Here is a 26803-nt window from a genome sequence, read left to right as displayed (position 1 = left end):
CATCCACATATAGTTTTCCTTATCTACAATAGGCCTCCACCCAATTTCTCTGTAATGGCTGCCATCTCACACACATCCTGAAATTTGACGTCCCCACCTCACCCATGCCCATCCCCCCTCAACATTCCCTCCATGGCCTGGAGGGAAACATGCTGAACTATAAAGTATAGCATGTTTGAACTTTTTAAGGAAAATGCTTGGTTGACAATAAAGAATGGTGGGAGAAGAGAAATAAAGAATCCGCATGCAACTCAAGCAGGTTGACTGGCTCACATTTCCTCATATAGTTTTTCTTATGTACTATAGCCATCTACCCAGTTTCTCTGTAATGGCTGCCATCTCACACACTTCCTGAGATTTGACGTCCCCATCTCACCCATGCCCATCCCCCCTCAACATGCTTGGTTGAAGATAAAGAATGGTTGGAGAATAAAAACAATCAGTATGCTAATCAAACAGGTTGACCACCTCACATTTCTTCACTTTCTTTCAACTTTCCTAATTTATATATTTATTTTTCCACATCCTGTTTTTCTGATATGCTATAGCCTCTATCCCCAGTCTCTCTGTAATGGCTGCCATCTCACACACTTCCTGAGATTTGACGTCCCCACCTCACCCATGCCCATCCCCCTCAACATGCTTGGTTGAAGATAAAGAACGGTGGGAAAATAACAAAATCAGTATGCTAATCAAACAGGTTGACTGGCTCACATTTCTTCAGTCACTTTCTTTCAACTTTCCTAATTTATATATTTATTTTTCCACATCTTGTTTTTCTGATATGCTATAGCCTCTATCCCCAGTCTCTCTATAATGGCTGCCATCTCACACACTTCCTGAGATTTGACGTCCCCACCTCACCCATGCCCATCCCCCCTCAACATTCCTCCATAACTTGCTCTCAAACTTTGCAGAATTGACTGGTGTTGAACCTACAAAATTTCCATTACAAAGAATAATTTTGTCTCCTGAAGCATTACTGTGGGAGATAATAAAATGTAACTTATTAATTTCATAGTTTTAAAACTTAATTGATGGCGCGGGAAAGTTGTGACGCCAAAGTTAAGGTGTCATTAGTTATTAACACAGGGCTGGGCCGTCAACCTCAGCTCAATGCTTTTTGCAACCAAGCAGAAACTCCGGCGTGTGCCGGAGGAAAAATCAAGCGCTCCTTTTTGACTACTGCACACCGAAGGAGGGGATTCATGCTAACACATCCGAGGAATGAGGAGCGACGTATGACGAGGATTGATCTAAAAAAATGGTAAGATTATAGTTATCTTAATGGACTCCTAGTTTTTATCCATTATATCACTCGGTCAGATATACTTTTAAATGCTGTTTAAACGTGTTGATCTGTAAAAACTGTTTCAATTGTGCTTCACTTGGATGGCTAGCTTACATTAGCCTAGTACAGCTAATAAGAAACATGCATGTTTTATATTTTATTTATTGATGTGCAGTCTTACAAGAAAAATAAAAATAAAAGTGATAACCTAAAAAATATATTAAAATATGACTGCTCAAAAAAAAGACTCAAATGCAAAATATAAAAAGCTAAGTTAGCAAATTGCAAACCTCATAAAGCAGAAATAATGAAATATGCACTATTTTCAGTCACCCTGCTTGTGTGATTGAAGAGGGTTTTTGCTTTTTTGCATGTGTTTTGAATGGAGAGACGATAGACATGAGGATCTAAAACATGAGGCTGAAGTAAATGGATACCTTGTGGGTAAAGGTTGATTCTGCTGGGAGGGGGGCCTTCAGGGCACATTACACCAGACTACATTCTCTTTAGAATAATAAAGGTTGGGATATTTGGGGAAGAGCTGTGAATTAGAAACTAACTTCAGCATCATAACTTTAGTTGAGGGGAAGAGAGTGAATCTGCTTTGTTAAAATGAATTTCAGGGCTTTGACACATTTATAATCATTGAATGTTTGGGGGGGGGGGGTTTCCAGGAAAATCCCAACCAGAGATGCAGATCCAGTGATGGGAGTGACGGCTGTTCCAGTTTAAAAGGTGAATTATCTCAGGGAAAGATGCATTAGCCCACAGTGTTTTTCCCACTTTTAAATTGTTTTTGCATAACTGTTTCAGCTAAATTAATGTAACCTGTGCATAACCGCACAGGTAAGAGAAGGGAGGTGTGCAGGGGCAGATCTAGCAAAATATTTATGGGGTGACAAGAGGAGGGCAGGGATTTTTTCAGGGGTGGCAGCATATGCCAGTATCTAAGTATGAATCTAGATAGAGATGTGCCAATACCGTGATCGGCGATCACCGATCATACACTTTTTCACGGAAATCGGCCGATTATGATCGATGGCCGATCGATCGGCACACCTCTAATAGATAGATAATATGTCTCACTCTCACATTTGTCATCTCTGACAGCGGGAGATGTTTTGGTAGGACCCAGTTCAACTGCTTTCCTTTATACATTCATCTGTTATTGACTTCTTATAGCTTTGCTAATTTTATTTAGTAACAGTCTAGTTGTTCCTTTAGTTGTTCTTCTAGTTGGGGAAATCATATTTTATTTATCACTGCAGGAGGGTTCAGTGAATGCGCATATGAAACTGGTGGGTTTGGTACCTCAAAAAAGGTTAAGAACCACTGTCTTGCATATAAATGTCAAATAATTTAAAGCCTTTTAATTTATGTATGCTGAAACCATTATGTCAAATTTAGCAGCAATGATAATCTCAATAAACAAATGGTGGTCTGTGTTAAAATATTAGCATTTATGGGGCCTCTGAAGCTCTGGGGGCCCAATGGAGCTGCTGACTTAATTTGGATTTAACAGAAGTGGACAGAATTGATATTCATTTTAATTGTATTTTTTGATTAGTTGTTTTTAAGACTAGTTGTGGGTTTATATAGCAGTTCAATGATGATGTTTTCCCATAACATAATTACCCAGTGATATTTTTACTTTTATTGTCAACTTAACATCTTTTAATACAAAAAACACGGTGGACCGCCTGGGCACCCGACCACCGGGTTTAGCAAGTTTTCTGGGGGAAACCCTGCATGTTGAAGTATAAAATCAATGTGCATAGTTTGTGTCATTTAACCTACAGTTAATAGGTCAGATTAGGTGAAAATGGATATCATAGTCCAAATGTAATTTGCTGCGGTCAGTACCTAACTCCTGTGTGGGTGTCTGATTTTTAACTGTCAAATTTGGACACAGCAGAATATTAGCTTTTGGTGTATTTGTGACAGATCCGGGTGGATCACTTCATGGTTAGTATTAAATATATAAGTAAGGCTTTTGCTTTATTTGTCCTCCCACCCCCTCTGTTAAGTGCTGTGTTTTCATATTATGCACCATGAAATGCAGAATCTCCAGTGTAATCTGATGGAGCCTGTACACTTTTGATGCTGTTAATATGTGACATATTTGGGATTTCTAAATACCTTCATGAAGTTGAAGTTGACTCTGTAGCTCTGTATTAAGTTGTAACAGCTAATTTAGGCATTTTACTGTTAACTTGTCAATTTTTAGGAGTTGAAACAGTCATCCGATGAGAGCGACGATACCGTCATCCTTGGTCCAACACCAGCTGAAGTACGGGACACGAGCGTGCCTGAGCTCACAAGAACTGATTGTAAGTTTATCTATAAATATCATAGTATTACACTTTTTTTAACTGATGATTGTAGATGTTTTGATTTTTATGCTTGTTTCTGTATTTATCATCAGAAATAATTTCCCAGAGAACAAAAAGTCATGGGAATAGAAATTATTTTCACAGGCGTCTAAGAAAAATGCAATGAACATTCAGGTTAACATCGGTAGGCCTAACAGCAGCCAATCAGAGTGGAAAAAATATTATTATTTTGTGCCATTTTCTAGTTGTTAAATATTCCACAAAATGAGGAGATAAAAGATGAACAACATGCCAGTTTAAACTTTGGACTATTTGCAAACCAACTGAACTCTGCAGCATTAAAACATGGATAGAACTGTAACTACATTAATCATAACTCTTCTTCTGTTCAATGTTTGTCAGTTTCTTGTGGTGCAGCTCTGTGCTGCCTTCAGGAGAATGGGACATCAGAGCATCATCCATAAAATTTCACCCAAATGGCATTTACTGTGCAAACCAGAGCTTTTAGTGGAAAAACAAAAGTTCCTTTTAATGCCACACAAATATGAGACAGAAATATGGATTATTTCTTTATATAGACCTGTCTATTGATTATAGATTAATAGTTTTACTGAACAGAAATTACAAAGAACAAATCTGGTTCTTCATCAAATCCTAATGAGTCAAACTGAAAGTGTCATGGAGTCACTGAACACCACCATGACATTAACACTGACATGAAAATAATATTGAAGAAATAAATATATCAAATATAATTAAAAACATAAATAAGTGATAAGTTATTTACTGTTATGGTCTGTAAGATATATTTATTCTCAATATTAGATATGGTCTCAGCAAACCCATGGCACTTCAACAATATTATTTTACCTTTTATCTGGAAATAGTGTGTTTATTCTTGCCATACATCCTATGTATTAATTATTGATCGAAAGGTCTTGCCATACCAGTTTATTCCTCTGTATTTACTTTAGTTTCTTAGTTTATTCTTGCATTTTGTTCTTCATTAATTTCCATTTAGTTTCCTTTGATTAGTATTGTCCTCTCTTGGTTTATTGCTATGTCCACTTTAGTTTCTTTTCTGTTTCTAGATTTATTTTATCATTTATTGATGCTCAGTAATCTTCACTCATCACCTGCTGCGCTGCCTAATCATCATGTTTCACATCATGTGTTCATTTTTCACTGTTCAGCGTCGGATTCTGTTTTTATGCCATAATTCACATCTCTGCCAGCATGCCTAGGTGGGCCCCATGTGGGGAAAAGGAGGGCAGACCATGTGGGTTTGTCCGCGGTTTCCACAATGGCCCGGCATGGGTTTGCCCATGTAGGGCCCATGTAGGGCCACAGCCCACATGGGCCATACATGGGCAAACCCATGTGGGCCCCCACCATATAGGGCATGTAGGGCCCATGTGGGCTGTGGCCCTACATGGGCCCTACATGGGCAAACCCATGTGGGTCCATTGTGGAACCCGCAGACAAACCCATATGGGACCCATATATCAGCCCTCCTTTCCCCCACATGGGGCCCACCTAGGCATGCTGGCAGGGTACCTGCTGATGCTTTTTTAAGGACTGGTGAGATTAATGTTTTCACTCATTACTAGTTGTCAGCTTCATCAGTGGCAACTATTACAGCTGACAACTGACCCTTTAATATTAAATACTTTACTACAGCTGTGATTAAAAAATGTTTTTGTGATAGCTTTATAACTTGCCCTGTCACACAGACTGAAACCTTTTTTCATTGAAGAACACTTATGTGCCCCTAATTATTTTTCAGGCCCACCACAAAAGAAGAGACTCAAGTGGAGCCAAGAAGAAATTCAGGCGGTGGAGAAAACGCTCATGGACTGTATTGAATCTGGAAAGGTTCCTGAGAAAGCCCAGTGTACAGTCATGGCCAAAAGTTTTGAGAATGACACAAATATTATATTTTCACATGAACTGCTGCCCTCTGGATTTCATGTGTCAGATGTTTTCATCACATACAGAAATACAATTGCAATCATATTATGAGTAACAAAAGCTTTTACTGACAGAATGAGTTAATGCAGCAAGTCAGTATTTGCAGTGTTGACCCCTCTTCTTCAGAACCTCTGCAATTCTCCCTGGCATGCTCTCAATCAACTTCTGGACTAAATTCTGACTGATAGCAGTCCATTCTTGCACAATCAATGCTTGCATTTTGTCAGAATTGCTAGGTTTTTGTTTGTCCACCCGTCTCTTGATGATTGACCACAAGTTTTCAATGGGATTAAGATCTGGGGAGTTTCCAGGCCATGGACCCAAAATCAAATATTGCTGTTAAGCTGATCACTCTTTATAACATTCTGGAGTACATGCAAATTGCCATTATAAAAACTGAAGCAGTAGACTTTGTAAAAATTAACATTTGAATCATTCTCAAAACTTTTGGCCATGACTGTATGAAGTGCATTGAAACCTCGCCAGTGGCCCTCAAGGACAGGACATGGCAAGGGGTTAAATTCTATGTGAAAAATCGCATAGATGCGTTAAAACGAGAGACTTTCAAAAGAAGGTAAGCGTTGACTTTTTTGGTACTGTTAAAGAACCTGATCATTTGTTAGTGCCATTACCACCCCGGATCTGTTTGGAGTTTCTGCCAGTTTTGAAGTTCTGAGACAGCTGTAGTCAAGTTTTGTAATCCAAGTATGTATGCATACTTTCATAGAAGAGGAAGTTTGTATGTTAATGTTTATGGATGCAAATCAATGAATCCATTTCATATATGTATATCCATGTTGAATTGTACTACGTATATCTGGAAATTGTGTAATAAAATGGTTCACATACAACCTGAAAATGCAGTCCAATATTGATGGTTGGCTTTAAGCAGGTTACCAGGAACTTAAAATATCATTAAACAAAAACAAATCTAATATAATGCAGTTTATTGACTTAAAACAACTAGGATTGCTCATATTTAACAAACTGTGTTCACAAAAATTACACAGTGCCACCTGGTGGTAGTTGGTGAAGGACAAGTCCCCACGTGCACCCAAAACCTGACAGATTTTTGATTTTCTAAACTTTATAAATTTTTATGTTAAAGATGATATTTCATGTTCCAATGTCCCTAAAAAAAATCCAAACCTAAAATGGAGTCTTTAGCTCATTTAGAAAGTTGAGTCCCCACGCGTAACCACCTAGTCACTCGCTAAAAATGGTCCTCACGTTTCACCTAATACAAGTATGTGTGTGTGTGTGTGTGGTGATGGGGGTCATGATGCTCCTCTTCCTGTGGTTGCTCGTTTCAGGCATTTTGTTTTTGTTGGTTGAATCTCTTTCTTTGGGAATTTTCAAACACCAGAAACCTCCTGACTGGGGGGCAGATGTTTGGATGGAGAACAGAAGGTGCACCCTGTTTTACTTTGGCCTAGTTAAAGTAAAGTCCAGAGAGGTTTGGAAAAGAATCGGTAGTTGTTGTTCAAACTTTGATCTGATTTACTAGGATTTTATGAAACAATCCAACACAAACTTGTGCAGAAATTGATTCTTTGCATTTTTTTTTATACCAATAAAAATCTGGAAAGTGTGGCATGGACCTACTGCAGTGAATCAATTAATCGCATAATAAATTAAAATGAGCTCATTTATTTCCATTTACATGATTTATTGATTTTCTTTCTTTCTACCAAAAACAATAAAAGTCTTAAATCTGGTGTTTTGGTCTCAAACTTTTTACAGAGACTTCATAATTCATCCTATTTGCTGTTTTTGTTGTTTTATTTATTTTGTATATTTAAAGTCTTCCAGTTCTGGTGTTAAATGTTCATTAGGACTTAAAGTTTATTATGTTCTTGAATTAATATGCCATTATCGTCAGATTACTTGAAAATGGTCTCAAACAACAATATTATCGTTTATCGCAATGACTTCTGGGAGAATTTATCGTCCAGTAACGTTTGTTATCATGACGGGGGGGCAGACATTTTCTTCCTTCCCTCCTGAATAGAAGCCGATTCCTGCAGGTCCAGAGTCCTGCAGCGGTTTGACGTCTCTCTGAAACGGGTCGCTCTGAAACTTTTGCCCGTTCTTTAAAATCTGCTGAAAGCTGCATCGGTTTGGATGGAGAACTTCCCATTCCTACTGCAGATACTTTATATTGTTCAGTTCTGGACTTGGACTAGGCCGTTCTGATACATGAAGCTGCTTTGATCTGAACTGAAGTCTAAACCGTCTGCCGTTCTCCTGAGCGACTTTCAGGTGCAAATGCAAAAAAAAAAGAAAATGAAAATAAATAAAATATACAAAAATGTAACAATAAGTGAAGGAAACACAGCAGATTCAGCAATATTTCGTTTATTTTTATTGTCTGGATGTAAAAATGATTTTCTCTCCCTCTGAGTTGTGTGGAGATGACCTTTAACCCCATTTCTGCTCTGAGGACATTGCTGATGTCGTCTGAAGTCTAGAAAATAAAACTCCAGATTTTATTGAGTTTTTTAAATCATCAGGTTTTCATAGCTGAGTTAGTTTCCTTGTTTCTTACAGGATGAGACGTTTATCAGACGGCGCTGAGGCGTTTTCCTCCGTGTCGTTCTGAGAGGTCAGAGGTCAACCTGCCGTTGTTCCTCTGAGCCATCAGAGTCATCCTGTGAAAACACAAACAGGAAGTGAGCGTCGCCATGGACGCCTCTTCCAGTCAGAGCTGTCAGAAAACTCAACATTATTTACCTTCATATTCTCCTCTGGATGGAAATGATTCTGGGAAAATCCATTTCTGCCTGTTTCATTCATTCATCATCGTTTTGCCCAGGTCAGCAGGATCATATTCCGACTCTTCAGCCTTTCTCTGCTCTGATCCATTTAATACGTTCTGCCTCTGTGTTAGAAAGAATAGTTAAATTATAAACCTCAGACTTTCAGAAGTCAACAAGAATAACTTTAATCAGAATTTTATTTTCATTGTACATGAAAGAAAGCACAACAAAATTTAAAAAGTTGAATAATTTAATATCTGCAAAGAACTAGAAATTATTTCTGTTCTGTCAGAAAATTAACCTATAACAATAACAACTCACTTTTAAAGTCAGCTAGACAAAAATCATACTAAAATCTAAATATATATATATATATATATATACATACATACATTGTAAGATAGTACTATAGTAATTAGTAAAGTTTAAAACTAATACGGTGAGTTCAGTCTTCATTCTTGTCTCTGCAGTTTGTGATAGTTTTTGTGGTGGAGCCGATCCGTCACATCCAGCAGCTCAGAGCAGCGCACTCTGCTGCAGCAGACTGGCTGCAGCAGTCTGCTGCAGCCAGTCTGCTGCAGCCAGTCTCAGTTTGTCAGTTCAGTGTAAAAACGATGAAACCTGAACGTTTTCATCAGTCAGTGAGCGCCACAGGTTCTGGACATGTCCAGGGAAACAGGATGTTTGGTCACTGAACCAGCAAAAGAACCAGAGAGAAACCAAGACATTAATTAATCAGTTTATTAAATATTAAAACTGGTAAAACTGCAGCTGGTGAATAATTACAGGATCAAATCCTTTAGTTTAATCAGTGAAATAAGTAACAAACCCATCAGAGTTGGACTGTTACAGAACCAGAACTCCATCATCTGCTCCACCTCCAGCTGCTGTGGTTCTGAGTCAAACCAACCTGTTCCCCTCCTGGCCTGTGGGGGCGCTGCACCAAGAACCACTGAAGGAAACGACACGAAAACCTCTGAAGACACTGAGAGCAACTTCCTTCTTCACCAGATGGAAACAAGATGGAGATTTTAGCGGTTGGAGGATTTCTCTTTAGGCTAAAGACCAGGAGCCATTTCTGCTGCTAGCGCTAGGCTAGCACGTTAGCCTTGGTTGTATTTACCCAGAATGCCCTGCACTGCAGTCCACTTCCTGTTGTTGGAGCGGTCTGCGGTCCGCCTGGACTTCACACATGTATTCGAACCGAACCAGAGCTCACTTCAACCGAACCCAGACAAGCTTGAAGGACTTGAGGTCAGAGGTCAATTAGCTTTCACACCTCAACAACTGAACCGAAGATATAGACGGACGGACTGGAGCTGGATTAAATCAGACTAAACACTGAATCCACAAACACTAGATTTATTATTTTATATGCTAATCATGTTTCTGCCTCTCAAAATCAGACTCGGTTTAAAAACCTGATCAAATAACTAAATATGCAAATATTAAATCAGAACATAATCCTAAAATGTCAGATTGGATCAGGTTTGGACTAGACCCAGCTGCCTGGACAGATGTTTGTGTTTCTGCTCCATCTCTCCTGCTTCCCTGTGTTTTTCCTTCGTTTCTCGGCTCAGCGCCTCGGATCCGCCGCAGCGTCTCCGTCCGGATCCCGGTGGTCCAGCTGGGATTTCTGCCCCCTCTCCCAGCAGCGTGGCTCTTCATTAGCTCTCCGCAGCGCCGGTGGGAGAGCTGAGGAAGAAAAGGCAGAGAGCCTGAGTCATGCAGGCTGCTACATGCTGGAGGAGTTGACTCAGCGGCATTGTTGCTTTAATCCCACGGGAGCGAAGCTGTTGCCTGGAAACCTCTGAGCAGATTCAGACCAGCCTTCTCTGTCTGAGATGCTTCAGATTCACTGCAGGACGCAGCAAAGAAGCATGAACTTTGTTCGAGCCTGTGGAGTCAGTGATGCATAGCTTGGACTGAAGGGGGCGCTAGCAGCTGAGGAACCTCCAGTCGTTTACATGTGGGTGAAATCTGCAGCTGAGCCTGAGCATCAAACTGCTCTGCTGGTCAAATACTCTAAAATAATGATAAAACATCTTATCTTAACATAAACTAAAATATTTGTGGAAGTTAATTATGTAGCTCTGAGTGAGAACATATTTGGAGAATTTAATACCAAAATGTATCAGATTTACCTGAAACTAAAACTTTCAGGATATCCAGATGTTTTGTCTTCATGGAGCTTCATGTCTTCAGATTTATTCTTTTATTAACATAATATTAACACCTTTAATGTTCACTTATTTCCTGTTTAACGAGGCAACAGAACAGAGGGGATCCGAGTCCACATCCCTGCAGAACACCTTATCTGGTGATGAATGTCCAGTCCAGACTGACTCACTACCATCTCCTCCATTATTTCTTTCTGGGGTTTTCAGAAAGAAAACAATTCATTGTTGTCATGATAAATAAAAATTCCTAAAATGATGAGAAATTTTCCACGATAACGATTAAACGATACGATAAACTCTCATCCTTTTCGCCAAGCAGTGAAACTCTTACAGCATCATGTTTGACCTCTGACTGACTTTCATTCCCTCAACTGACAGAACCAAAGCTACGCTCTCACAGCAGGTCCGAATTTCTCCCAGTTATTTGCTGTGAGCTCAAAGTGTGACGTGTAAAGTCAGCTCACCAAATGACTGTACTTAAGAATAATAATGGATTAATGAGTCACTCAAAAGAAAAGCTGAAGACAGCGGTGGAAAGAAACATATTTTCTACGTCTGCAGGAATATTTTTCATTTTCTTACCGTAAACTGCTGAACGTTTGTTTCTGTTACAATCACGTGTTACCAGCACACAATGAGTTCATTCAATAGGAGCAACTTAATGCAGAAACTTAATATTTTTATCCCAGGTTGTATTTAATAAGATCAGAGGTGAGTAGAGAAACCAATCATTTTGGTTTTCAATATTTAAAAATTCCATAATCAAATGGACAAAAATATAAAGTTCAGTTGAAAAATGACAATAATTCATATAAGTAGCAAAAAAATTAATATCAGGCAAAATAAATGTTTGTCAGTATAAAACTTATGAAACTTTAACAAAAACTGAATTTTTGGTTTGTTTGCTGCTGAAAACTCCAGAAACTTTACTCAAGTAAGAGTAGAGATACTTTATAACATGATTACTCAAGTAAACGTAAAACGTACAGTGCAGTAAAAATACTCGTAGTTCCCACCCGTCTGGTTAAGATGCTGTTATTGTGGGAACAGTTTAAGTTTTGTTCCTGTTTGTTAAATAGAGAAACTGATGCAGAAGCAGACGGAGCGATGTCCGCTTCAAACCGGCTGGAGAGGCTGTCAACAGGAGCACCGATAACTGGTACCAATCATTCCCAGCTGATTCTTAAAGTATTGTTAGTTTACAGTGAGCCTCCTGAGGTCATGTGACCAGGTTGTTGCTTCCTGCTGCAGCAGAAGGCTGCGGCGCTGCGGCGCCGATCTGCAGCCTGTCTGTGGATGACGGAGCTTCTGGTGTCGGTTCGGCTCAGATGTGTGTGTGAACGTGAAGCAGCTTCACTGCAGCGGAGCAGAAAGAGCCGGCTGCACCGTGTGTGTGTGAGATTAATCAGAGTTTGTGCTCTGCAGCATTTCATGGGCTTCAAACAGAAGAGCAAAGCAACCAGAAGGGGCTCACATGTCTGTGTGTGTGTGTGTGTGTGTTTGTGTGTTAAAGAGAATAATTGGGCGAGCAGGACGGTGGTGGTCAGCCCACTGCGGCTCCGACCCTCTGGCTGCAGCGTTTCACTGTCTGCTGCGATGCTGCAGCTCTGCTGCGATGCTGCAGCTCTGCTGCGATGCTGCAGCTCTGCAGCAGAAAAACCTGTGAAATATTGAAACTCTGGGTTCAGTTCAGGCCTTCTTGCCAGATATGAATCCTGATTATTGGGGAGTCTGTCCTCACAGATTAGACATGATCATGAAAAGGCTGAACAAAAAGGCCTAAAGGTCAGAAATGCTGAGACTGGACCTGAAGAAATCTAAACCTGAGATATTCAACAGATTTTTTTAAATTATGGAAATAAATTCATAATATTTCAAGAAAAAAAATCAAAACATTGAGAATACATTTGTACCACAGTAAGTTGTAGTAATATGATAAAAAGTCTTAAAGTTAGAACGTCATTAGAATAAAGTCATAATATTAAAGTTGAAATAGTAAAATGAAGTAGTCACTTTATGAGAACTCCAACACAAAATGACCAACATTAAATATTTATTAGTTGTATTTTGAAGTGATCGAACTAAGAGTCAAACTGAACTGCTTCCCTCCATCTTCATGGCTGTTGAAGCTTTTTTCTCATTGAAAACTTATTGTTTGTAACTTTATGTCATTCTTCTGGTAATATTGTGTTGTTATTCTGACAGTATTGCGATTTTACTCTCGTAATATATAAAAAATAAAAATCTCCTGGTCTGAGCTGAAGGCTTTAAATGATCATTTAACAGTTTATTCCTGTTGTTTGAGTTTCCGGCCTGCATGCCGACTGTCTGAGGCCGTTTGTGTTTTTCTGGGTGAAACAGGTTTTATGCGCTGGAGCGTCCTGACGGCTCTGATGTGAGTTTTATTCAACATGTTCGCCTGCGGCGGCTGAGCAGAACCAACGTGGTTCTGCGGCCCAAATGTTTGCACTCGTCTTCGCTGTGTTTGACTAACAAGCAGGTGTTAGAACCCGAGCAGGTGGTTCTGTTTGCTGCTTTCAGAGTCATAAAAATCTAACAGTTCAGTAAAAATCACTGAACAAAGTGCGGAAAATGAAGCGGATTCTGGCAGCGTTTTCCTGCACAGTGGAGGTGAACAGTCAGGTACCGGGACGTTACCTGACCCAGTTTTCAGTTTGGTGGAACCTTCCAGGAGCTCCTCCAGGATCCGTTGGACGAACCTTCAAACGGCAGACAGGAAGCAGCTCAGAGAGATAAAGTAGGTCACAATCAGTGGCTGTTGTTGCCTGGAAATAACGATCAGAATCACACTCTCATTTCCAGTTTCATGGTTTCGTCAGGAGGTTGGAAGGTGAGCTGCTGCCCAGAGACCCGCTTCAGTTTGGCTTCCTGCGTTAATCCCTGGAGATTAGCTGAATAATTAATGATCTAATCTGAGGTGTGACTCCAGATTTAAAACGGTGTCTGTCAGACTTACTCAGATTTCAGACCTCATCTTGTTTGATTCTTGACTTTGTTCTTTTAATAAAACCAAACTCTGGTGGTCCAAACCTCGGTCTGGGTTCAGTTGAAGTGAACTCTGGTTCGGTTTGAATGGGTGTGAACGCCAAGCGGACCGGAGAGCGCCCCCACAGGCCAGGAGGGGAACGGGTCGCTCAAAGGTTCAGTTGGTTTGCAGAGAGAAAGAACCACAGCAGCTGGAGGTGGAGAAGTTCTGGACCCAGTAGAACCATTTTACCAGACTATCAGGAGGGAATCGGCTTTAATTTCCCTTTCAGATAAATAAGCATTTTTGAACTGAAATGAGGAAGTGGAGAATTTTTAAAGTTCTGTTTGTGGTGGACCGGATATCTGGAGGTTTTAAAAACAAAAACATGGAGGCCCCCTTTGCACATGCTCAGTGTCGCTTCTCAGCTTTCTTTCATTCATTTTCATATTTTCTTTGCCTCGCTGTGTCCCCACTCTGTTCCAAACTTCAACTTTTAAAGGGTTATTGGTGTGAAAGAAGAACCAGGTTCTGCTTTAGCCGTGCTCAGGAACTTCTTCTGTATTTTACTGTGGTTGATGGTGGTGCTGTCACCACCTGCTGGTCCAGTTTAGAGATTACCAGATCTATGATTACATCAGAAAAAGTAAATGCAGAAATAAGTTTCTTTCTGTGGAGAAGATCTGCAAGGGAGGAGGAGCCAAATTTACCGGACTACAGCCCACAGCATGACTACTTTCAATAGCAAGAGGAAATAAGCAGGAAGTCTCTGTGTCATTTTTTAATAAGCCAAAAATAAAACCTGAGTTATTTTTAAACTGTTTTAACCAGACGGGGCCCTTCAGACTTGAACTGAGCTACATTCATAGAGAAGATTTTGACCCGTAAGTCAAAGTGGTTTTTCAGTGAATTGCTGCTTTACTTTGAGGAAACGGTGAAGAAACGATGCAGCAGCAGTTTTCCGTCCTCCGCCCTGCGGACCAAAGATAGAAGCATCTGACGAAGTGTCAGCTTTACAGCCAGAAAAGCTCCATCTCACCTGAAAAGCAGCCAACACCTCAGAAATAGAGCCGAGAACGACGCATGCGGCACGCGATGCAACGTGAGTTCAGGTGTCGAACAGCCGGTCCGCCTGCTTTCCTTCATTTACCCTGGAAAATATTCACATCGGAGCGAGGCGACCTTCCAAACACAGAGTTTCTAAAATGATTTAAACTCAAAGATGTTTCAGAGAAAGAAACTTTTAGTTCAGCAGGAACAGTTTAAAACTGCAAAACAGCCGGAATACTGAGTTCCTTTAACTCACCTGCTTAGCTTTTGATTAATAACTGGAATATTGATCAATATATTTGATCTATATTTTGATTATAGCATTTGACAAAATGTAGCATTACTTATTTCATAACTGGTCACTGTATGACGTTTTTATGGTAAAAAGCATTTTGAATTGCTTTATCGCTGAAATGTGCTACAAAAATAAACTCGTAAATCAACCTCATGTACGCGCTGCTCAATGTACTAATGGAGAAACAGCTTACATTACAGCAAAACCGTTTATCCGCTGTGGTTATGCTAACTAGCATTAGCATTCATGGCAGGCTGTGATGTGGTGAAGCAGCTAGTGAGGGTGATTGGCAGCGCTAAGTCCCTCCCCCTGTCTCTGATTGGCTGTTTCTGACAGGAAGTGTTGATTTTCTGCAGATGGCAGCAGAACCAAACGCAGTTTGATTGTTTTCACAGATTATCTGTCTCAACATGGTGACAGTGATAAGAAATATGTAAAATAAAAAACATGTCAATCTGATCAACGGTTTCAAAGCAAACATGGCCGACAGGAAGTAGCTGTTCCTGTTAGTGTGGAGGGCACGTCCAGCAGCCAGTCGCTGAGGATCCGTCAGGAACAGAATCACATCCATCCTGAACATTTTCAGCTTCATCTTTTTCCTGACCTCTGACCTCCAAACACATTCTCCTGTGTTTTCCTGTTTTTTCTGTCTTCATCATCATCACCATCATCTCGTTTTAAAGGTTTGGGCTCCATCTTTATCCTGTTGATCTTCATCGTGTTCCCTCCTCCTCCTCGTTCCGGCCGCCGCCCCCTCAGAGTGGCAGCAGCAGCAGCAGCGTGTGCAGCCGGCGGCCCGCCGCGCCGCCGTGAACGCTTGGCCGGCTCTGCTGCTGGTTCTCAGGTCGCTGTTGTTTTTTTGGCTCTGGCGCAGCTTTGCGACAGAAGACAGGGGGAGTGATTATTTTTAGCACTGGCAGGAATCTGCCGACAAAGCAGCCAGTCTGATACAAACGAAGCTGAGAGAAAGTCATCTGCAGAAGCGACTCGTTAACACGTCGCCCTGCCTTCATGGATGATTGTCTTTGTCTTTTGCAAGATAGACAAATATTAAAAATATGTGACAGATGGAAACTGAAAACCAGGTGGTTTAGTTTCCTCTATTACAGTGAAACATGATCACCACTAAGCCTCTATTTTTATTGTGACAGAAACCAAGAGGATGAAGGTTCTGCACTCCACACCAAGCCAGTGCAAAATCAGCTGCAAATGATAAATGTGATTCCAGATCAGGGCTGCACAGTGGTGCAGCTGGTAGAGCTGGTGCCTTGCAGCAAGAAGGTTCTGGGTTTGATTCCCGGCCCCGGTCTTTCTGCATGGAGTTAGCATGCTCTCCCTGTGCATGCGTGGGTTTTCTCCGAGTTCTCTGGTTTCCTCCCACAGTCCAAAAACATGTCAGGTTAATTGGCCTCTCCAAATTGCCCCTAGGTGTGTGTGTGTGTGTGTGCGCATGGTTGTCTGTCTCTGTGTTGCCCTGCGACAGACTGGTGACCTGTCCAGGTGACCCCGCCTCTCACCCGGAACGTTAGCTGGAGAGGCAGCAGCACCTCCCGACCCCACTAAGGGACAAGGGTGTAAAGAAGATGGATGGATGGATGGATGGATGGATGGATGGATGGATGGATGGATTCTAGATCAACGGTCAATGGCAGCAGTGGAGGTGGACACATGGAGACTCATGATCATTAAGACACCAGTCCAGTTCAGTCCAACTCCGGTTAGAAAGAAAGTCCGGTCCGGTTGGGCTGGTGTGAATGCAGAACCAAACTCTGATGTGGACCAAAAAAACAAACTCTGCAGTTTGAAACAGGAAAAGGACTACAGGGCAGGGCATTCTGGGTAAATACAACCAAAACAAATGTGTTAGCTTAGCGGTAGCGATGGAAATGACTCGTGACCTTTAGCTAAAGATATTAGAGAAATCCTCCAAATGATCAAATCTGACATCTGGTGAAGAAGGAAGTTGCTCTCAGTGTCTTCAGAGGTTTTTGTGTCGTTTCCTTCAGTGGTTCAAACAGTTTTCATGTTTTTTTCAAGCCTAAAACACTCAGACAGATCTGGAGAACGCTTCACTGAACAGAGACGCATTAACAGGTTTAAGTTTATAATCTGTGAATAAAACCAGGCGGGTTCTCGGGTTTCTTGTTAAAGTCTCTTGCCTGTGAAGCTGCGTGGACGTCGACTCCCACAGAATGTGACTTAAACTGTTGTTTATGAAAATGTGAGGATTTCACATGTGGCTTATTGTTTAGCTAATGTCTGTTAGCTGCACAGACCTGGAGCTGAAACCTGGTTTCATTCCCACATTCATCTGCACAACATCAACTTTAATATTCATGCAGCAAACACTCACCTTTACAGAGTCTGGTTGGCATCCGCAGGAAGTGCTGCGGTTGCCATGGATACACTGATTGGAGCTGCAGCATGATGGCAGCTGAACTGCTGCTGTGACTTTTTACTGAAGTCCTGCCCTCTCTGCTCCCAGCTTTCTTTTTGCTCCAGTCTGATATATCATTTTAATTATCTGCCCGTAATGATATTTTCTGATCCAGAGCGCTTTATGCAATATTATTATGTCGTTTCAATCCTGGAGTTACAAAATAATAACTGGTTGTTTCTCCCTTGGAAACCAGCAATGAGTCGTTTCCATCTCCGTGGAGGAACTTTGGTCCTGGACTGTTTGGACTCAGACACGGTGGAGGCTGTCCAGCATGTTTAGGGTCATTCCACATCATCTCAATCAGATTTAAGCCCAGACTTTGAGTAGACCGCTCCTGAACCTGCAGCCTCAGATGTAACCGGACTCACCGTGTAAAGTCAAGCTCTCACAGCAGGTCTTTAAGCTCAATTCCAATATTTAGCTGAAATCCTATTTTTAATGTGTGTGTGTGTGTGTGTGTGTGTGTGTGTGTGTGTGTGTGTGTGTGTGCTCGTTCATGCTACTAATTGAATACGACAGCAGTCAGACTTCAGTGTGAACGGAGGTAACATGGATGTTGCCGTTGAGTCGGTTTTAAAGTCGTTGAGCAACAGGAGCAACAAAACCGTCACAAAATGATGACAGGAAGGGAAGAAGAAAACGCTGTTTTGTTTCCATCCTGATTTATCCGTCCGGCTTCTTCTGGCGCTAATTTATGCCGCATGTCTGACATAAACGATAAAATTCAACAAGACCTTTTTAACTGCAGAAGCTTTGAAAGATATTTGAAAAATATCTGATTTTGTGGAGTGAAATCTTGGAGTTGGACGTAGCTTGGCGTATTTCCTCTTTGTCTCGTTACAACAGAATATTTTCGTTTCATCAACATGTTTGAGGCAAATATTCAGCGGGTTTGATGAACTCTCCCATGAATTAATAATAATTCATCATTTTGGTAGCTCTCCTCTGCTCTGCTCTGTTTTCTCCATTCAGGTGTCGTGTTCATCCCAAAGCTTCAGAAATGGCTTTAGAACTATTTCACACTGATAGATGCCATTTATTTCTTATCTATTCTGAGATTTGTTTAGATGTTTTCCTTTTTGTAATCGTTTAGCCAACTTCAGTTCATAAAAAGATACTTTAATTCAAGACACAAATGTAAAATCTAATAAATAAATCATTTTAATACCACCCTAATGAAAGGTTCGCCGCCTACTTCGTGTTGAGAATCAGGTTCTAGTTGAGTCGTTTCTGGACTCCTGACTTAAGTTCAGGTCTAATCAGAGCATCTTATTTATTTAATCTAAACCTTTTACATGTTACAGTGAAATCAGGCTATAAGGTTATAAATACCTTACAAATCAAACATCCCTCTTTAAAGGATTTAGATGTTTTTATTAATCATCGTTTTTTATCAGAACTGAAAGAAAATCAAGTTTTTCTTCCATATTTTTGTGGTTTTGACTAAAATGTAAAACATTCAGGAAGTGAAATGTGGCAGAAACAACAAATATTGGTGTTTTGTTCATGTTTCCACTTTATCGTGCTTCACTAAATACGTGAAAATGCAGAATATTTTGAAAACTTCCCAGAATGTCTTCAACAGTTTTCCTGAAAACGTACTTTTGTTTTTGTCGTTCAGATTATTGACGCTCGCTGTAATCTGGCTATGATGTGGATTATTTTTGTGTTGCTGCCTTGTGATGGATTAATGGAGGTAAATGAGGTCGGTGTCATGTTGGATGGAAAATCTCTGGACTCCAACAGAACCCAGGAAATCATCCCAGGTCTCGAGTCGAGCACAGAACGGCGTTAGAGGCTCCAGACTTCGGCTTCGTCTGGGCAGATTCCTCGGACCCAGTGATGCTTCGTCTCTGTCAGAAAGTGTGATTGTTTCTGTGGAGCCTTGGAAAAAGGAAAGCCTCTCTGCTGCTGAATTATTTTTAGACTCACTAGCAGCATGGCTCGAGGGATGGCAGTGCCAGTCCGACTGAAACCAGCAGTAATTATTGGATGGATTTTCTCTTCAAGGAGGCTGCGATAAACAATTCATTCGCTAGAAATCTATTATTTATCGATTTTTAATGTCAGGAAAAGGCAGCAGATAAAAGGAAAGTCAGTCAGAATGTATGAATGTTGGCTGTTTTGGCCAGAAAGGATCAAATATTGACGATTAAGTTCATCACCATCCTCCTCTCTTCAAACTGAAACGTCTCAGTTCAAATTCTTAATATTCAGTATCTCCCATCACAGGTGCATCTGCAGAAATATACAATTCAGGAATGAAACTCATGTTGCACAGAGTAGAGCTGAGCGAAATGGATTAAAAGTAAAACCCTCAATCTTTTCATATCAAATCTGATCTCTGATTTTAATTAATATGTTCAGATTATTTCAACCATTGTTTCTTTTTTTACTTTGCATTACATTATTAAATTAACCGGTAGTTCAACACCTGGCCTACAGGGGGCACTATTTAGTTAAAACTGGAACAACGTTTTTTAATTTTATGGGAATTTAACAGTAGATTAATGTCGCCTTGTGCTGCCCGTTTCGTTACACAGAAAATGGATAAAATGTAGATTTTTTTCTATTTGCCTGTTTTGTATCCGACTTTTTCAGGGCCGTCTGAACCGATTCTGATCCGATTTGACCCACATGTGCTACTAAATCAGATACATATCTGATATATTTGTTTCCCACCAAATCCGTATTTCTGATTTTAATTAATTTTTTTTCTCACTTTTGTTCTTTAAAATTGAAATACAAATGATAGAAAATAATTCAAAAGCTTTTATTTAATTTATCCTTGTTGAATTCAACGCTGTTAAAATCCAAACCAGTGTATTTGTGAAAAATGATCAGGATTTTCCAAAAATTAAATCTTTTTAAAAAGAAAATGAAATGAGTCGATAAAATAAATGAATTCCCAGCCTGGACACGGAGTTAAATATTTCAAGCTTTTATTTCCAGTAACTTTGATGATCATTTAAACCTGAAATTCGGTGTTCAGAAGTTAACTTTATTTTTGCATAATTTCAAACCTTTTTATTGATTTATTGAAATTCTGTTGTGTGGATGAATAATTCTTGTTCAGTAAAAACCAGAACATCTGGTGAGGTTTGGGTTTGGAGGACCTGCAGGTGACTCCTCAGATTTGTTTGCTGTTTCATTATTCATGTTTTCTTTCTGCATATTATGAATCCAGAATCACGTTTATTCCTAAAACATCCCGTTAAATGAAGCCTCTTCAACAACGCTGCATCTGCTGGACTGTTTGTGCTGTTTTATGTTTGCAGTAAATCGTAAGGAAATTGATCTCGTTTCATTGTCCCTGAATTCAATTTAAAACGGTTTTGTGTATCTTTGGGATTCAGGCGTCACTGAAGCATCTGTGAGATTTCTGTTTCTGGAAAGTTGGTTTCAGATGAATCTGATGCCACAATAAAAACCAACTGTTTGCACGAGGAGTTTTTTATTTACTGCAATGTTAATGCTGCAGATCTGGAGGGATTTAACTGAGCTCCCAACCTAAACTGTTTATTTGGTGCGTTTGTCTGCAGGGCAGCTCTGCTTTTCTTACAAATGATAAAATATTGATGCTTTGTTTGCAGAAAATTGAACTGCAGAGACTTTTGTTTATTTAAAATAAACTCTTTGAGGAAATCGATTAATTAAAGAGGAAGAAAGTTTGTTCTTTAGCAGCAGTTTGCAAAACTTTTCACATTAAATCTTAAAACTGCTGATTTGAACATGATTGAGTTTGAATCTGCTTTAAATGTCAACTTAAATGCTGATAGTTCTACATACAGCTGGTTAGTTTTAAACATTGGCATCTCACCTCCAGCTGTGCGTCTGTTTACAGTCAGCAGATTATTTCCAGCGCAGCAAAGTGAAGCTAACCGGATCATTCAGCAGCTTTTCAGCACCTTCAGACAGATGACTGATGTTTCCCTGCTGTTAAAACTTTAAGGATGATGCTTTTTAATTCGTCCTGCGTCAGCTGGCACCCTGCTGAGCTTCTCCTCTGTACATGCTGTAATCCACAACATAAAAGCAAAACCCAGGCCAATAACCTGTAATTTCCCAACATAAACTACGAACGAGCATTTGAGAAACTTTGAACCTTCAGCCTGGAGCTGGTGGGTCAGTCGGGCCTTCATGGCTGCGGTGCTGTTAGTCACGTTGCACCGAGAATCTAATGCTGGAGTTTTTATTACTCAGAATCATCATCAAATCTATGGAAAACCAGGTAGTTTAGGAAAAAGACACATTACATCTTTAAATCTTTTTTTCTGACAGTTAAGACACGACTCAATGCTAACAATGCTAACAGTGTTTTAACTTCTCTTCTTTAAAAGACATGCCTATAATTTTTAGATTTTCTCTTTCGACAGCCTTGCGTTTTAATTTGTAATTATTGAGTAAAGGACCATCAGTGAGTCAGGACAGATGCTACATGATTTCTCGTTTTTCGGCCGTTGTCCTCACAGATAGTTACAGCCTAGTAGCGGCTAACGGTAACAGCGCTAATGTCTTTTGTCACGGTATTATTCAGTCATTTCTCTGACCCTCAGTTTTTGTTTCAGTTTGCAAACATTTTATAAGTTATTCTGGAAAATATTTATAAATTTATGTGAGCGTAATTTTGTACTATACAGCATTATTTAGGTCCTGTGATTACTGCTTGCTAAGCCTCTTGCTAATGCTAACAGTGTTCATCGTCTTCGTTGCTCTGTTCAGTCTGATTACGATTGTTTCATTTCATATCACATTTAATATTTCTTCACTAATCACTAGTCTGACTGCCTAACTGACACAACATTCAAGTTCAGGCATTAGTAAGCACTGCTAATGCTAAATGCTATGTGCTGCTATGTTCAGTTTTTCCATCTTATTCAATTTCTGCTTTTTTTTGTCATTTTATATGTTTTTAATCACTGTTTATTATTTTCATGCCGATCTATATTCATGTCATTTCCATCTTCAGGTTTCTGTTCTCCTAAATGTTTTTTAATCCTTTTTGTGTTTTTTGGGTAAGATGCATAATGTTTTTACATGGGACTGTCTGATTTTTAACTCTTATCTGAAGATGAATTCATTAAATGTCATTAATAGGGATGGGAAACTTAGATTACAGAAAGAATAATGGCCTAAAAGCTGTACAAAGTACAGTGTAGCTTTCAGCGCTAAATCATAATTTAGAGGAGAAATGATAGTGAAATAAAAATGCAGAGATAATAGCTGGATAATAAAGACATGTCAGAAGAATTTATCATCTTCGTTTATATGAGTCATTACAATATTTCCTAATTTCAGCTGCTCCAGTCGTGCAGACAGCTTTGATTTGTAATAGCCATATTACTGTACATTAGCCATCGGCGCTAACCCATGCCAGTCTGCACACTAAGCTTCAGTAAATGTTGAGATTTCCTCAAACACAATGATCCAATTATGAAGTTTTACATAAATATGCAAATACCTTTTGCAGTGTTTGCCTTTTAGCTGCCCACACTTACACACAGATGTATCATGTGTCATCCTGTCACCCTTTTCACCCAATCACATTGCTGCCCACTCAGGACTAACTGACTGTTTTCATTAACACAACCCTGCAGATGGAGATGACAAATCAGCTGCAGCGTCTGAACAGATTCTTGGTTCCGGCTCAAGTCATTGCAGCCATATTCATTTTCATGTTATTCTGCTGCCAGGCATCATTTGACATGACCTGATGGCTTAAAGATGGAGGGATGTGCTGGATAAATGAGAAAAACTAAACTGTGGTGTGTGTGTTGTGTGAGCTGCGGTAGGCTGGTGCAGCTCATGTGGAAACAGGAGGAGGGATGGGAAGCAGAAGGAAGTCAGGATGTATACGGTTTGTTTGGAGCCAGAATCAGTCAGCACCAATAAAATCAAAACTTCGATGTTTGTGTGGAGTCTCTCTGAGCCTGAGCTCAGAGGGAGCCGGCTTTAAAAACGGCCAGTTTACCAAGAGAAACTGAGAGCTAACGGGTGGCATTTATCATGCAGCAGGAATATTATCGATCCGAGGAGAACTCACCTCATCACTGCCACTGCAGAGCTGCAGCCGGGTCATTTGGTCAGGCCTTAATGCTCCAAACGTTGTTTGTCCTCCAGTGTTCACTGAAATGAATCTAATATTAGAATGAATTCTTGTTTTTATTACTCAGAATCAACGTCACATCTATAAAAAACAATGTAGAGAGAAACAGGCCAGGACTTTAGCTCGTTCATTTACAGTACATAGATTAACGCATCACAAATGTGAGTACAGTTAATCGCTTTTTGTGATGTTTTTTTTACATTCAAAGGTTCCGGCTGCAACATGTTTCTGGTACACCCATAAATCTGACGCACAAGCACCACAAATTCACACATTTAAATCAAATACCAGAAAACATCTAAAACTACATGATCATTGAGCACTGCTGATATTTTTAGAAATTAATTTAGAAGAAAAAAATACTCATTATTCTACTTGAAACTAAATATGTTTTTCTTTTGTTGCCTTACATTTATTTATTTTAATTTTTATTTATTTGTAACTACATTGTGTTCTTTTTGTCAGTATTTTACGGAGCCCCCCAGGGGACATGGGGAATTTTTTTTCTTTTGCGTTCCCTCGCAAAACTTTTGCGTTCCCTCGCAATAATCTACTGATCAGTTCATGCGGCATAATTGATATTATAAGCCTTTTTTACGGTGGAAGCCGTACTTTCTGCTTTAATACAAGCTTATAAGGTTTTTCCATGGACTATTGAGTTATTATCGCGGGGTAATAAGTCATCTGATTGTGTCTCTGTTGTGTTCGTGTCTGAATGGGTTAAAGTGCAGCTTTCTGTGCCGTTCCATCTGAGCTTTAACAGACATAAACATGCAGTAAATAAATCGATTTTCAATCAGTTTTTACACCAAAGCGTTAATAATAATAAACACGTTTTCACTGAGGCTCTATAAGAGCAATATGAATGAAATAAGTAATTATTGATATGACGGGAGCAGCGGCTTTGACACCTGGTGGTGGGCGTGTCGATGTGGGCGTGACGTCATGAAGTATGAATGGGAAGGTGACGCTGCTGGCTCGGTGTGTGAGGCAGCGGGTGAGCTGGGGGGTCAGTCCTCGCAAAGTTTGGAGCATAATAAAAATTTAAAAAATCGATAATTGTGACAGAACAAAGAAGAGGTTAGGAGTTGATTGATACACGGACAGATGAGATTCCCCGAGTTAATCCAGTGCGGCCGTCTACCACCATTAGTTTGCTGTGTTTTATAATAATAAAACGTGTTTATTATTATTAACGCTTTGGTGCAAAAAACTGATTGAAAATCGATTTATTTACTGCATGTTTATGTCTGTTAAGGCTCAGATGGAACGGCACAGAAAGCTGCACTTTAAACCATTCAGACACGAACACAACAGAGACACAATCAGACGACTTATTACCCCGCGATAATAACTCAATAGTCCATGGAAAAACCTTATAAGCTTGTATTAAAGCAGAAAGTACGGCTTCCACCGTAAAAAAGGCTTATAATATCAATTATGCCGCATGAACTGATCAGTAGATTATTGCGAGGGAACGCAAAACCTTTTGCGAGGGAACGCAAAAGTTTTGCGAGGGAACGCAAAACCTTTTGCGAGGGAACGCAAAAGTATTGCGAGGGAACGCAAAAGTTTTGCGAGGGAACGCAAAAGAAAAAAAATTCCCCATGTCCCCTGGGGGGGTCCGTAGTATTTGACCTGTGTGTAAAGGAAGTTTTTCGAAGCACCGTTACTTTATTTAAGTCATTTTTTTTACTGGAAGTTGAGCTGGGATCCAATGCTAACTTCGCTAACGCTGTTTTTTGCCTTGTTTTTTGCCAATAATATATTGTTACATATTAAATTGTAGTTACTGTAATTATTGAGCAAATGGTAATGTTTATAAAGTTAGAGCACAAGCTTTTGCTCATCGTGTTATGCTAGGCGCTAAAGCTAAAAGCGCTAATTCGTGGTGTTATTCAATTGTCTTTTTGTCACTCAACTCTGCGATTTTCTTTGTTGTTTTTAATGGATGTGATTAAACATCTCACCTACCCTGGTGTTTAAAGTCTTGTTCAACGCTTTTGATCGTGTTTCTGCATTAATGCCTATAAAAGAAGCAGCGCTGGACCATCTGTGGGGGAGCCGGACAGGGAAGCAGGTCGATGCCTCTGGGTTTGGTGCCATTTGGTGCGGCTCGCACCAACCAGTCGATACAGGAAACATTTACACGCTTGTGTAAACGGAGGCTGTTTCACTAACCCACATTTCCCCGAGAGGATGTAGAGCGCCGCGTGGCTGCAGGGCAGATGAGCAGGGAGGTAACTGGTTCCAGCCAGAAACAATATGGTTTGGAAATGAGTCGCCATCATTCAATATCACGCTTCAGATTACAGCAGAAGCAGAAATCCATCCATTGATTATTTAATGATTCGTTTGAATCATTTTTTCAGGAAGAAATTGTTTTATTACTGGTAACTGCCGCGTTGTTTTAGGGCATTTTCCCACTTATGGCTACTTTTTTAGTTAATTTATTTGGATTCCCTTTAGCCGTTACCGTGACAACGGCTACTGTTCCTGCAGTCCACATCATAAAAAAACATTTATTACAAAAACAGTTAAACACACTTAACATAAGTAACATAGCATATTAATTCATAAATGTGCAATTATTATAACACTTTATATAATAAAAAATAATTAAGCAGGATTCTTTTAAACTTTGTTACGTCTAAAACATTCCAGCGAGTTTCATGTTTTCATTTCTCTAAAGATAAATATATTTTATCCATTATTCCTGTTGCACAGTGGAGATGTATATGAATATATATGCATTTACCATCTCCTGTCCCTCTGTTCGGTCTCCACCCGGACTGACCGGTCTCCACCTGGACTGACCGGTCACCTGGACTGACCGGTTACCTGGACTGACCGGTCACCTGGTCGTCCAGAGCCTCAGCGCTCCAGGTGACGTCTGGTCCGGTCCGCCGCCTCCGGATCGTGGTTTGGTGCAGCTCAGGCCGGGTTGTTTGGTTTCTGATTACACGCTGCAGATTTATCGACCCGAACGCAAAGTGTGCAGCTGTTGTCTGTAATTACTCAGCTCAACGGTTAATCACAGATCATTATTAATTACTGGAGACTGACACTCTGACCTTGTGTGTGAGTGACTCGGACAAAGCCTCAGGTGTGTGTGTGTGTGTGTGTGTGTGTGTGTGTGTGTGTGTGTGTGTGTGTGTGTGTGTGTGTGTGTGTGTGCGTGTGTGTGTGTGTGTTGAAACCTGTGTGTGTAAATAGGGGAGAAAAGTTGAGCTCAGAAACCCCAGCTGTCTGCTGCGTAACGGCTGCAGGCTACAGAAGCCCACCAGGGACATTCACATCAGAGCAGGACAGCAGCTGAATTAAATCCCCTTTTCAAGCCAAACTGATTACTTGAACTGCCTTCCATCATCTTTGGCTGCTTTCTCGCTTCT

The 26803-nt window shown here is 40.2% G+C and overlaps 1 protein-coding gene and 1 long non-coding RNA gene across 2 annotated transcripts in view; both read left to right on the top strand.

The window, feature by feature from the left end:
* Positions 1 to 1937: 1937 nt before the first annotated feature.
* Positions 1938 to 6454, top strand: LOC148152624 (uncharacterized). Its single transcript, XR_015762107.1, has 3 exons — positions 1938 to 2026; positions 3519 to 3621; positions 5411 to 6454. It is a non-coding gene; the product is annotated as an uncharacterized LOC148152624 (long non-coding RNA).
* Positions 6455 to 16510: 10056 nt separating this feature from the next.
* LOC106932526 (IQ motif and SEC7 domain-containing protein 2-like) overlaps positions 16511 to 26803 on the top strand; it is a 43106-nt gene continuing 32813 nt past the window's right edge. The window contains exon 1 of the mRNA XM_088003566.1: positions 16511 to 16613. Within this exon, the coding sequence (XP_087859692.1) occupies positions 16511 to 16613 (103 nt within the window). The remainder of the gene's footprint in view (positions 16614 to 26803) is intronic.

The sequence above is a fragment of the Poecilia mexicana genome, unplaced genomic scaffold, assembly GCF_051168715.1.
Source record: "Poecilia mexicana isolate PSO_F unplaced genomic scaffold, ASM5116871v1 scaffold_23, whole genome shotgun sequence".
In the NCBI taxonomy this organism is placed as follows: domain Eukaryota; kingdom Metazoa; phylum Chordata; class Actinopteri; order Cyprinodontiformes; family Poeciliidae; genus Poecilia; species Poecilia mexicana.
The sequence above is the reverse complement of the archived record's forward strand: the minus strand, read 5'-3'. Positions and strand labels throughout refer to the sequence as shown.